Below are 12,609 nucleotides of genomic sequence, written 5' to 3' on the forward strand. Positions count from 1 at the left end.
TGTGACGCCAAGTGCATCAGCAAAAAAGTTAGGGTAACTGCGGGGATTATAACTTGCAGATTGCGGGAGGGGGTCCCGCAACCCGCAAGTTACAATCCCAATTCGAATTCCAAACCCAGGAGCTCTGCGGAACTCATCTTTGTGCTTAGGGGTCGCTAAACATCTGGCATATTGCATCTTTGTGGTGTACACCCACTATATACTGTATTCTTCTAGACAAAGGTTTTCTAATGCTCATTCATAGATGTCACATGCTGATGTCACATGAATTTTCTGTGATAGCTAAAGTTTGATAATAATAAAGCAAAAAAAAAAAAAAAAAAAAGAGTAATGCAGTGTTCCGCTTTAGCTTGTACCAGGTAAATATATAAAGTCATTGCTTTTTTTTTTTTTTTAAGGTGTTATGTACTTTTTATCTTTGAAAGTCTATATGAGAGAATGCAAAGTTTTATCTATAAATCATCATCAAATTTCAGTGAATGATTTTTTTTTACAAGAATAGGTTAACTACTTTGACTAACTACTCATTGCAAGCTGTAGTCACATGTGCCCTGTACATTTTTTTAACCATCATCGTAGCTAAATTTGTTTGTCTACTAAACTATGACATGAACTTGACGTCTTTCAGCCTCATCAGCTATGTTAATAACCTGGGCTGCCTATTTTCACCATGAGGAAGCGTGACATGCAGCATGAAATGACCATCTGCTTCCTGCTCATCCACCTCACCAACCCCCGACACACCCTGACTGGTGAATGCACAGCACCCTCCATTTCCATATGGGGCGCACAGCTCTGTGCTGTGACAAATTTAATCACCAGTGGGGTTAAGTGAGCTGTATGAATTTCCATATTATCTATCTATCTATCTGTCATCTTTTGTTTATCTATACATGTGTTTTGAGGGGACCTAGAATGCCCAGAAAACAGCACCACTTATAGATCAAAAATTATATTTTATTCAGTGACATAATAAATGCACAGCAGTATTCCTAAAATGAAAAACCATTTGAAACAAGCATATCTCTTGTTGGCCAATTCACCAATATGTATAAATCTGTGACACCTAGATAAGAGTAGTAGTAGTAGTAGTAGTAGTGGTGGTGGTGGTGGTGGTGGTACCACCAGGAGCCCTCAGAGAAGAGTTTTCACAGATAAAATTAACCCAGGTTCAAATAATCATACCAACGTGCCGCTGCATACATTTGAAACCACCATAATGCAAATGTATGCACTAAAACTTTTGTATCAGTGTCATATTTGAACCTGGGTTCATTTGCCTGTGAACGCTCTTTTCTGAGGGCTCCTGGTAATACTTCTACTATGTACGCTTATCCAGGGTAGGTGTCATAGATGTATTACATATTGGTGAATCAGCATATGTATGTTTTAAATGTTTTTAATTGTATGGATATTGCTGTGTATTTATTGTTGTGTTTTTTAATTAAATATACTTTTTTGATCTCTAAGTGGTGCTGTTTTATGGGCTTCTGTTTGTTTTTTAGTTCATCAAGGCAGATTTGTCAAGTCTGCTGTTCAGAATGAAGTCTTAAAATAAAGCAATTCAATTGAACATAAAATATGAAACTCCATTTAGTAAAATTCATACAATTAATCATCACATACATTTATTTTCACTTCAGGTTTGCTTTAAGGCCCATTTTCTTGTTGTTCACTTGTTGGCATGCATCTTTTTCTGATGTGAGGAAGCACCCAAATTGAATTTGTGTGCAGAGAAACGCTGCAAATCGCCTGTAGTGGAAACAATCCCTGCATGTTTCATCCCTTTTGTTGAAGCAGTGTTGAGCAACACCCATACTATACTTAAAATAAGAGCCTTGCACTCTCTGATGCATAAAATATATAGCACTGATTAAAGCGGAACTGAAAACTGATTAAAACAGGTATAAAAAAGAAACAGAGAGCCCGCTATAGTGTAGTATATATTGAAATACAGGGGAAAAGTAAAGTGTGAAAATAAGATAATCACAAACCAGGGTTACCTGTCAGGCAACCACTGTATATGCAGGTGAGGAGATTAGACCTGTCCTCACTCAGGATTAAGAATCGCTCTCTGTAGATCGGAAAGATAGGAGTAGGTCACCCCTCCACCAGAGGCGCTAGCAGAATAAAAGTATCTAAAAACTTTAAAAATGCTTGGGAGGCAGCGGTGGACTTACCTCCAAGAAGCAGACACGATAACTGTCAATTAATGACAAAACAAATTTATTGTATACTCCCCAGAAAAAGATGCAACACGTTTTGCAGGTGTAACTCGCTTCATCAGGCAATAGGTAGGGATATAGACAGGATATATGGTCAGGAACACGAAAAGCGCTTCTGCCAGCCCCCTGCAGCTAGCCTGTTTCCACACAAGCCACTCACTGATGCATTGATCCCACACTGACAAGGATCTGTCCAGGACTGCGAGGGCACAGGTCGGCTGCAGGGGGCTGGAAGAAGCCCCAGGTAAGTGAAACTCTTTATTTTTAACCACTTTACCCCCGCCCGTACGAATTTCTCCGTCCCTTTTTCCATCCTTTAACCCCCAGGGACGGAGAAATCCATACTTTCCGCGCTCCCGCCGCTGCCCGCGCTCCCGCTCGGAAACACGCCGCCGGCCGCTCGGAAACACGCCGCTCGCCCGGAGATCAATGAACGGGAAAATCCATTCCCGTTCGTTGATCTAAGCCCAGCAATGATCCGCTGCTCTCCGATGAGCAGCGTGATCATTGTGAAAAAAAAAACACTTACCCAGCCTCCTAGTACTTCCTCCAAGAGTCCGGAAGGACGCTTGGAGGTCGCATTAAACAAAAAGTTACTGTGGCCATCTTGTGGCCAAATAGTAAAACTACACCCTAAACATTTTTCACATACAAATAAATTACTTTTACACAAAAAATTAACTCATTACCTCCCACACTCCCAATTTTTTATTTTTTTTTGTAATTAAAAAAATTTAAAAATTTACAATAAAAAAAATACATAAATAGTTACCTTAGGGACTGAACTTTTTAAATATTTATGTCAAGAGGGTACAACACTGTTACTTTATAAACTATGGGCTTGTAATTAGGGATGGACGCAAAACTGAAAAAAATGCACCTTTATTTCCAAATAAAATATTGGCGCCAAACATTGTGATAGGGACATAATTTAAACGGTTTTATAACCGGGACAAAAGGGCAAATGCATTTCATGGGTTTTAATTACAGTACCATGCATTATTTAAAAACTATAATGGCCGAAAACTGAAAAATAATGAATTTTTTTCCCACATTTTTCCTATTTTCCCATTAAAACACATTTAGAATAAAATAATTCTTGGCATAATGTCCCACCTAAAGAAAGCCTAATTGGTGGTGGAAAAAACAAGATATAGTTCGTTTAATTGTGATAAGTAATGGTAAAGTTATAGACGAATGAATGGAAGGAGCGCTGAAAGGTGAAAATTGCTCTGGTGGTCAGGGGGTAAAACCCCTCAGTGGTGAAGTGGTTAATCAGTTTTCAGTTCCGCTTTAAGTAAAAGTATGGCAAAATTAACGTTTGTTTTGAAGCCTGCAAACCTTTGTTTCATTTCACCTGAGCTGTGGTCACATGATTATGCCTAAAGTAAGTTACCAACTCGGGTACTGGGGAGAACATAGACATCTATTAATACACAGTCCTATGACCACAGCGCAGGGAAATTGGCCAGAAGGCGTTTTAGCTTTCAGAGAAAAATGAACATAACAGTATTACACATTTTATGATGTAGATAGTGAAAATTATTAATCACAGGCACAGTGTATGTTGTGACTAGTTCTATTGTAAACTGTTTTCTCATATTAACTGTATATAATTGCATATCAGCCACATTTGTGGGGCAAAAAAATTGTCCCAAAAGTGTTTGCGTGTGTGGCCTCAATTCACTAAGTTTATCAAACACTTCATCAAATATTTGATAATTTACCTCATGGGTAAAATCTAATTTTGAATTTACTAAGGTGTTATAGATTTATTGAACGTTTTATCGATAAAAATTAAATATATAACACCTTAGTGAATTCAAAATTAGATTGTACCCATGAGGTAAATTATCAAACGTTTTATAAAGGGTTTGATAAAGCTTAGTGAATTGAGGCCTGTGTTGTGGTCGGCTTATAAGTGAGTCGTGTGGATAGTTACCTCTCCTCGTTTCTGGCCGTGGTCTTCTCCGGTGTAGCTCTCCATGCTAGATGTCCTGGTTTCACATTCATCTCATTCTGGGGAGCCACTTCCTGTTTCCATTGCAGGTACTCGGCCACTAGATGTCAGTGGCAAGTACAAAGCTGCAAGGGAGACCAGAATCGGAATCCTTTATTTTGCCAAATGGCTGCCCGGAGACCAGAAGACACTGAAGCCTGGATCTGTAGCAAATACAGAAAGGCAAGGGAAACGGGAAGGTGTCCGACAAGGATAGGTAGCTATACAGGGTCGGTTCTAGACTTTTTGTTGCCTGAGGCAATCTTGTGAGGATGTGCCCCTCCCTTCTGCTATGCAAGTCAAATGAAACACTGCTGCTCTCCTGCCTCCCCCCTCCTCACTCACTGTCCTATGCCTCACACAGCACAACAAGCTGCTTTTGCCCAATGATGACCTCTTCACCTTGCTTTCCTCCGGCTTCTCCTCCTACTCTGACTGCATGCTGTAAGTGTAAACACAGTACAAACATATTGCCCTTGTAATCTCTGTGCCTAATGCAAGTGTTACACCTTGAATCATGAGAGAACCGGCCTTGTAACTATATGTACACTTTACAACACTCTGCACCACATACACTCTGCTGTACATACACAGCATCATCACATACATACACTATGCTGTACATACAAAGTATCATCACATACAGTACACTCTGCTATACATACACAGCATCATCACATACATACACTCTGCTATACATACACAGCATCATCACACACATACACTCTGCTATACATACACAGCATCATCACACACATGCATTCTGCTATACATACACAGCATCATCACATACATACACTCTGCTATACATACACCGCATCATTACACACATATACTCAGCTATACATACACAGCATCATCACATACATACACAGCATCATCACATACATACACTCTGCTATATATACACAGCATCATCACATACATACACTCTGCTATACATACACAGCATCATCACATACATACACTCTGCTATACATACACAGCATCATCACATACATGCACTCTGCTATACATACACAGCATCATCACATACATACACTCTGCTATACATACACCGCATCATTACACACATATACTCAGCTATACATACACAGCATCATCACATACATACACTCTGCTATACATACACAGCATCATCACATACATACACTCTGCTATACATACACAGCATCATCACACACATACACTCTGCTATACATACACAGCATCATCACATACATACACTCTGCTATACATACACAGCATCACCACATACATACACTCTGCTATACATACACAGCATCATCGCACACATACACTGCTATACATACACAGCATCATCACATACATGCACTCTGCTATACATACACAGCATCATCACACACATACACTCTGCTATATATACACAGCATCATCACATACATACACTCTGCTATACATACACAGCGTCATCACATACATACACTCTGCTATACATACATAGCATCATCACACACATACGCTCTGCTATACATACACAGCATCATCACATACATATACTCTGCTATACATACACAGCATCATCACATACATATACTCTGCTATACATACACAGCATCATCACACACATACACTCTGCTATACATACACAGCATCATCGCACACATACGCTCTGCTATACATACACAGCATCATCACATACATATACTCTGCTATACATACACAGCATCATCACATACATACGCTCTGCTACACATACACAGAATCATCACACACATACATACATTCTGCAAGCATGTTTCGCTCTGCATCACATGCACCACAGTCTGCACCACATACAGGGGGGGGGGGGGACGACATTATTTACAGTGACCAGATTTTTCTGTGTCCAACCTGGAAGGAGGGGGGGGGGAGGGGACTAGGGGGGTGTTCGTGGCACCGTGAAAAATTGGCGTGGGGGGGGGCGTTAAAGGCACGGGCGTGGCCATGACATTGCATGGGCGGAGCGTAACTGTAACCCCAAAGCAGCAAATATAGCCAACTATGACCATTAAATAATAAATGCAGCAACAGTTACCCCAAACACCAGAAAAAAATGCAATGTGGGCAACGTTTCAGCAGAAAACAAACACAATTTGGGCAACATTTCAGCAGAAAACAAACGGAATGTGGGCCACATTTCAGCAGAAAGTAACGCAGTGGGCAACATTTCAGCAGAAAATAACGCAGTGGGCAACATTTCAGCAGAAAGTAACGCAATGTGGGCAACATTTCACATGCAAAAAAAGGAATTTACTCACCTGACAGAAGTCCCCTCACCCGGCCGGCCTCTGGGGCGCAGCTCCCCCGGAGATATTCATCCTCCAATCTTCCACGCTGAATGGAATAGCAGGGCTACGGGAAGATGGCGCCCGAAGCCCTCCACTCGAGACACAAATAATCTCCAGTACGCCATCTTCCCGTAGCCCTTCTCTGCCTGCCGGAAGACTATGCAGACGCTGCGGCCAGTTCATGCAATCATACGGTGGCCAGAGTCCTGAGGCCGGGACGTCCCGGAACATAGCGCAGCCTGGGACAGGGGACCCCGAATCCGGGACGTGTCCCGGGTGAAGTGGGACGTATGGTCACTGTACATTAGGGGATGCACTACATAAAGGGGGTAGGCAGTCTGCCCCACATACAAGGGGGAGAAATTGGGTGATGAATCACATACAGGGGGAGACGCTCTGCCCCACATACAGAGGGAGACATTGGGGGATGCACCACATACAGGGGGAGACATTGGGGGATGCACCACATACAGGGGGAGACATTAGGGGATGCACCACATACAGGGGGAGGGACTCTGCCCTACATACAGGGGGAGACATTGGGAGATGCACCAAATACAGGGGGAGGGACTCTGCCCCACATACAGGGGGGAGACATTGGGGGGTCGGTTGGTTCATCCACGAGTCAGTGGATTCGTTTTTGTAGGGGGGGGGGGGATGGGTTGGCCTATACATGGGACAGCTTATACATGAGTGTGTGTGTATACACACACACACACACACACACACACACACACACACACACACACACACACACACACACACACACACACACACACACACACACACACACACACATATAATATATACGCATAAGGTGATTTACAGCGAAATATTTGTTTGTGCATATCGGTCATACAGCACACTGAAAAGCACAAAGTTTCAGGCAAAGGCCCTTTCTCAAGTGCTCAAGTCATCTGGTAACACATTGTGAAATATAAAACTTACTTACACACCACACCCAAATCATTGGGGAGGCGGGCACATGTTTAAAGGTACATTAACCATTATAGGGTCAGATAACGGAAAATATATTCATAAGAAGCATCTGAGAATAAAATCTTCGTTGAGGCCATGAGGTGATTGAGTCCCCAGTTTTTCCATCCACCAAGCCTCACGTCTTAGCTAGGGGGTCCTGCGATCCTGGCCCTCATGGAACTGCACTACCTCCAGAACCAGAAAGGGCAGCACGGTGGCGTAGTGGTTAGCTCTCTCGCCTTGCAGCGCTGGGTCCCTGGTTCGAATCCCAGCCAGGGCACTATCTGCAAAGAGTTTGTATGTTCTCTCCGTGTCTGCGTGGGTTTCCTCCGGGCACTCCGGTTTCCTCCCACATTCCAAAAACATACAGGTAAGTTAATTGGCTCCCTCTAAAAATTGGCCCTAGACTACGGTACTTACACTACATAATATAGACATATGACAATGGTAGGGATTAGATTGTGAGCTCCTTTGAGGGACAGTTAGTGACAAGATATATATATATATATATATATATATATATATATATATATATATATATATATATATATACTGTACAGCGCTGCGTAATATGTCGGCGCTATATAAATACTAAATAATAATAATAACCAACCATCTTAGCTGACTCACCCTGTGACCAAATTCCTTAAAATGTCTTGCTAGAGGGGGGTCCCGATTTCTTTCCTCCTCCCCCCTTTTGGTTTTATTGGGGTTCTGTATATTGCTCCTGTGCTCATTAAATCGAGACTTAACGTCTCTCTTTGTCTGCCCTACATAGGCCAGCCCATAGGGGCATTCAATATAATACACTACCCCTTTAGTGTCACACGTCTCGTAGTCTTTTAGGGCCCGTTTCCACTAGTGCGGTGCGAATCGCTGGGATTCCACCGCTGACAAAATCGCATGCGGATGCGATTCCGCATGCGATTTTTGCCGCGATTTCGCATGCGATTTCGCATAGGCAGGCTATGAGCGATTTTAACTATGTCACTGCCTGGTTCAATTTGCATTCGTTTTCGTGCGAATTCGCACGCGAAATCGCGGCAAAAAACGCATGTGCGTTTTCCCTATTAAATACATAGCCTGCGAATCGCCTGCATTCCTCACGCAGGCGAATTCTGCAGGCCCTACCGTGCAGAAAAATCCTGCACAGAAAAACGCACTAAAAAACTGACAAGTGGAAACAGTCTCATCCACTTGTATTGGTTATGCGAATCCGCATGCAGACAACGCATGCGGATTCGCTCTAGTGGAAACGGGCCCTAAGTGGTATCAGAGTACCCTGCCTTGGATGTCTAACCTCAGTCCCCCTAATAATGCCATTACAATCTTGACACTGCAAACAGGGAAAGGTACCCACTCTCGGTGGTCCCAGAAACCTTTGTATGGGCCCTCCTGTTCTCCCTATATCAGCACGGACCAAGTGGTCCCTAATAGATTTACCCCTTCTGCATACAAATCATGGAGGGGTCCTACAAATAGTGGACAGCTGGGGATCAGCCTCAATCACCAGCCAAAACTTCAGAATCGTGTCTCATAGAACAGACTCTCTACAAAAAGTAGTCACAAAATTAACTTCATTTCTATCATCCTGTTTCTCTCTATTATATGTTCTCAATGCTTCTCGATCCAATCCTCCCACCTCTGCTGCTATTTCCTCACATCTTTTTTCACTGTAGCCCCTTTTGATAAAATCTTGCATGAGGAGATGTGCCTGCTTCATGTACATTTCATCTGAGGATGTGATCCTCCGCACTCTAACGTACTGGCTCTTAGGGAGCCCATTCACAAGTGGCTTAGGATGGCAACTACTAGCCAATAAATAGCCATTTTTATCGGTTTCTTTCCTGTACAAATCCGTTTCAAAATGTCCCGATTTCTTCCTAACCTCCACATCAAGGAAATGTAGTGAATGGGCATTGCACTCCATTTTGAATTTAATGGTTTCATGTATATCATTCACTGTACTAAAAAACTGGCACAACTCCTCTGTACCTGACCACCCGAAAAACAGGTCGTCCACGAACCTGCAATAACCTCTGATGCCAGTGGTAGTATAGAGCAAAACATTGTTGTTCACCGTTAGGCCTCGCTCACATCTAAAAACAAAAATGCAAATGCAAGCGTTTTGTATGCTGTTTTTTGTTAGCGCTTCCCGGCGCTCCACTGTGCACTGAATTTTTGTTAAATACGCTTTTCAAAGCGCTTTTCCAGAGTGGTTTTTAAATTCTCTCCCTAACATCAGGAAGTGAACTCTTTGACCCGAAAAAGAATAAATACAATGGATTTATTCTTAAAACCGTGAACGCAATCGCTGCACAAAGCGATTTTGGGAGAGTGTGCGGTTTTCCTATACCTTCCATTGAGGTAAAATCGCCTCAAAAATGGTACAGGCGCCGCTTTGCTGAACGGATCGTAAACAAACTGCTCAGATATGAACTCTATCATAGGGAATCATTGCACAAGCGTTTTTAGGGCGATTTTGAATATTGCCTGCGCTTCAAACAAGGGCAAAAACGCCCTTAGTGTGAATGAGTCCTTATAACGTTTTTTTTCTTTGTTTTTTTGTATTACCTTATCCTTAATATCTTGTGTAGATTTCAAAATATGTAAGTATGGATTGTTTGCTCGTGGCCGTTTTCTTAATTAAACCTAGAGTAAAATGAGTTTTTCTCCTCATAAAAACGCAATTGATAACCAATCCATGAGGGGGACATAAACAATAAACTTTTGTAAATAGAATTGGCTGGGTTCAGATGTGTTTTTCTTCTTAAATGCTGTAGGATATTGATATGGGCTGTTGTCCCTTCGTTTTGTGTGGAGAAGAAAGTAGTATAATAATAAGCAGCGTGATTAAAAAAAAAACTTTATTCAAACGTGTCTGACAAGCACAGTCCTCTGAGACTATTCAATCATAGCAGATTGTCTTCATGTTCTATTTCCCATAGGTTCCTGTTATAGTGAAAAGCAGCTGATCCACCAGGAATAACCTTTTCTAATTAATCTCTTATATTAAGTGATGATAATGAATTCACAGGGATGAGGCTGGAAGAAAAGATTTGGCTTCTCATTTTAAAAAGTGTTTGCAAATGATATAATATACTGAATAGGACAATTCAGTCTTCAATCTTGTCTCCTTTCTCCTCTGTTTCGCCAGGTCCTCGCTTACACTGAAGGCCTCCATGGAAAATGGATGTTTAGTGAGATTCGGGCGGTTTTTTCCAGGCGGTACCTCTTACAGAACACAGCGCTGGAAGTGTTTATGGCCAACCGCAGTAAGTTTTACCTTCGTAATCTGATAGGTTTATGTCAAAGAACCAACATACTATTGGGAAAAAAAGACGACACTGTCTGTCACTTGACAGCCTGTTGGGCCAATCAGAGTGCGGGAATCAGGTCCTTAAACCACTTCACCCCAAAGGCGTTTTTACCCTAAAGGACAACAGTGATTTTTCACCTTTCAATGCTCATCCCTTTCACTTGCCAATAGCTTATTACTACTCATCACAATGAAGTGATCTATATCTTGTTTTTTTCATCACCAATTGGGCTTTTTGGGGTTGATATTTGTGTTCCCAACATACTATTGGGAAAAAAAGACGACACTGTCTGTCACTTGACAGCCTGTTGGGCCAATCAGAGTGCGGGAATCAGGTCCTTAAACCACTTCACCCCAAAGGCATTTTTACCCTAAAGGACAACAGTGATTTTTCACCTTTCAGTGCTCATCCCTTTCACTTGCCAATAGCTTATTACTACTCATCACAATGAAGTGATCTATATCTTGTTTTTTTCATCACCAATTGGGCTTTTTGGGGTTGATATTTGTGTTCAGTAATAACTTTATTTTCTATGCATTTTAAAGGGAAAAACAAGGAAAAGATGCAAAAATACACGATTTCCGCAATTTCATCCCCTATAGTTTTAATATAAACACTGCTACTGTGCATAAAACCCACACATTTTATCTGCCTATTTGTTATGTCCCTAGTACAAAGTATGGTGACAATATATTATTTTAAATTAAGGTGTATTTTTTCAAACGTCCTGGAGCCGTTGAGAGGCTCTAGCAGGACGTTTTTATAAGTCCGCTTGTAATTAAGTGGTTAATGTGACTGGACCTGCTGGTGATGAGGGCGGGAGGAGTGGAGCCGTGTTGGTTATTAGTGTGCGCAGAGTGCCAGCTCCCAGATTAAGCATGCTACGCTGTCTATAAAGTGCATAGCGTGCAAGGACACTAATTAAGGCACTTAAGTTTTATAGCGTGCATAACAGCTGATAACTCTCGCTGTTACGCAGCACTAACTTTAGTGACTCAGCCCCTATTTGTCTTAATAAAGCGGACCTGAACTCAGAACTTCCTCTCTGCTCTAAAAGATAAGCAATGGCAAAATAACCTTACAGCACATAACCTCTTACAGCTGAGAAATGCAATTAGCTGCTCTGCCAAGGACTGCCCAAATTCCTGAGCTGACACAGCTGAAAGATCTAATTACAATTGGGATTAGTCACAGATGAAGGGAAATTAGACAGGCTAAACTCTCTAAATACATACAGGGTGGATTTCTCTATGTTTTCCTTCTGTCTTGTGCAAGAGTTAAGTTCCACTTTTAAGGTGTGCCGTACAAGAATCATGATTTAGCAGGTGAGACCTTCTTTAGGGCCGTTCACACAGGCAGTGAATATGAAGGGTGCATCTCACCACTGGAACTGTGCAGGGTGCCATAGTTGTCAATATACAACACCTGTGTAGCGGCAAGAAACATTCCCGGAATGACTTGTGTAGAGGAGAGAGGCGAGGTGAAGCCAGCACTGCAGTTCAAACAATGTTTATTGGGATCAAGAAGTAGTAAAAGCACTTACAGTCAGCTCAGGTCGATGCGTTGTGGATGTGGTGGGCGCCAGGTCTATATCCCCCTGCGGACGTCCGTTTTGCGTGTCTAGCGCTTGTTCACCGCAATGGGTAAGTATCTTATCTTACAGAGCTGACTGTAAGTGCTTTTACTACTTATTGATCCCAATAAACATTGTTTGAACTGCAGTGCTGGCTTCACCTCGCCTCTCTCCTCTACACAAGTACACTGTTTGCTGTTCAGCCCGTGCACGCTTTTTAAAG

At 42.1% G+C, this 12,609-nt stretch overlaps 1 protein-coding gene across 9 annotated transcripts in view; it reads left to right on the plus strand.

Annotated features, from left to right (window-relative positions):
* Positions 1–12,609, plus strand: part of NBEA (neurobeachin) — an 866,760-nt gene that overhangs the window by 714,982 nt on the left and 139,169 nt on the right. For all 9 annotated transcript variants that reach the window (XM_068267062.1, XM_068267067.1, XM_068267066.1 and 6 more), the window contains one exon: positions 10,651–10,768. In XM_068267062.1, coding sequence (XP_068123163.1) covers positions 10,651–10,768 — 118 coding nt within the window. The remainder of the gene's footprint in view (positions 1–10,650; positions 10,769–12,609) is intronic.

The sequence above is a fragment of the Hyperolius riggenbachi genome, chromosome 2, assembly GCF_040937935.1.
Source record: "Hyperolius riggenbachi isolate aHypRig1 chromosome 2, aHypRig1.pri, whole genome shotgun sequence".
In the NCBI taxonomy this organism is placed as follows: Eukaryota; Metazoa; Chordata; class Amphibia; order Anura; family Hyperoliidae; genus Hyperolius; species Hyperolius riggenbachi.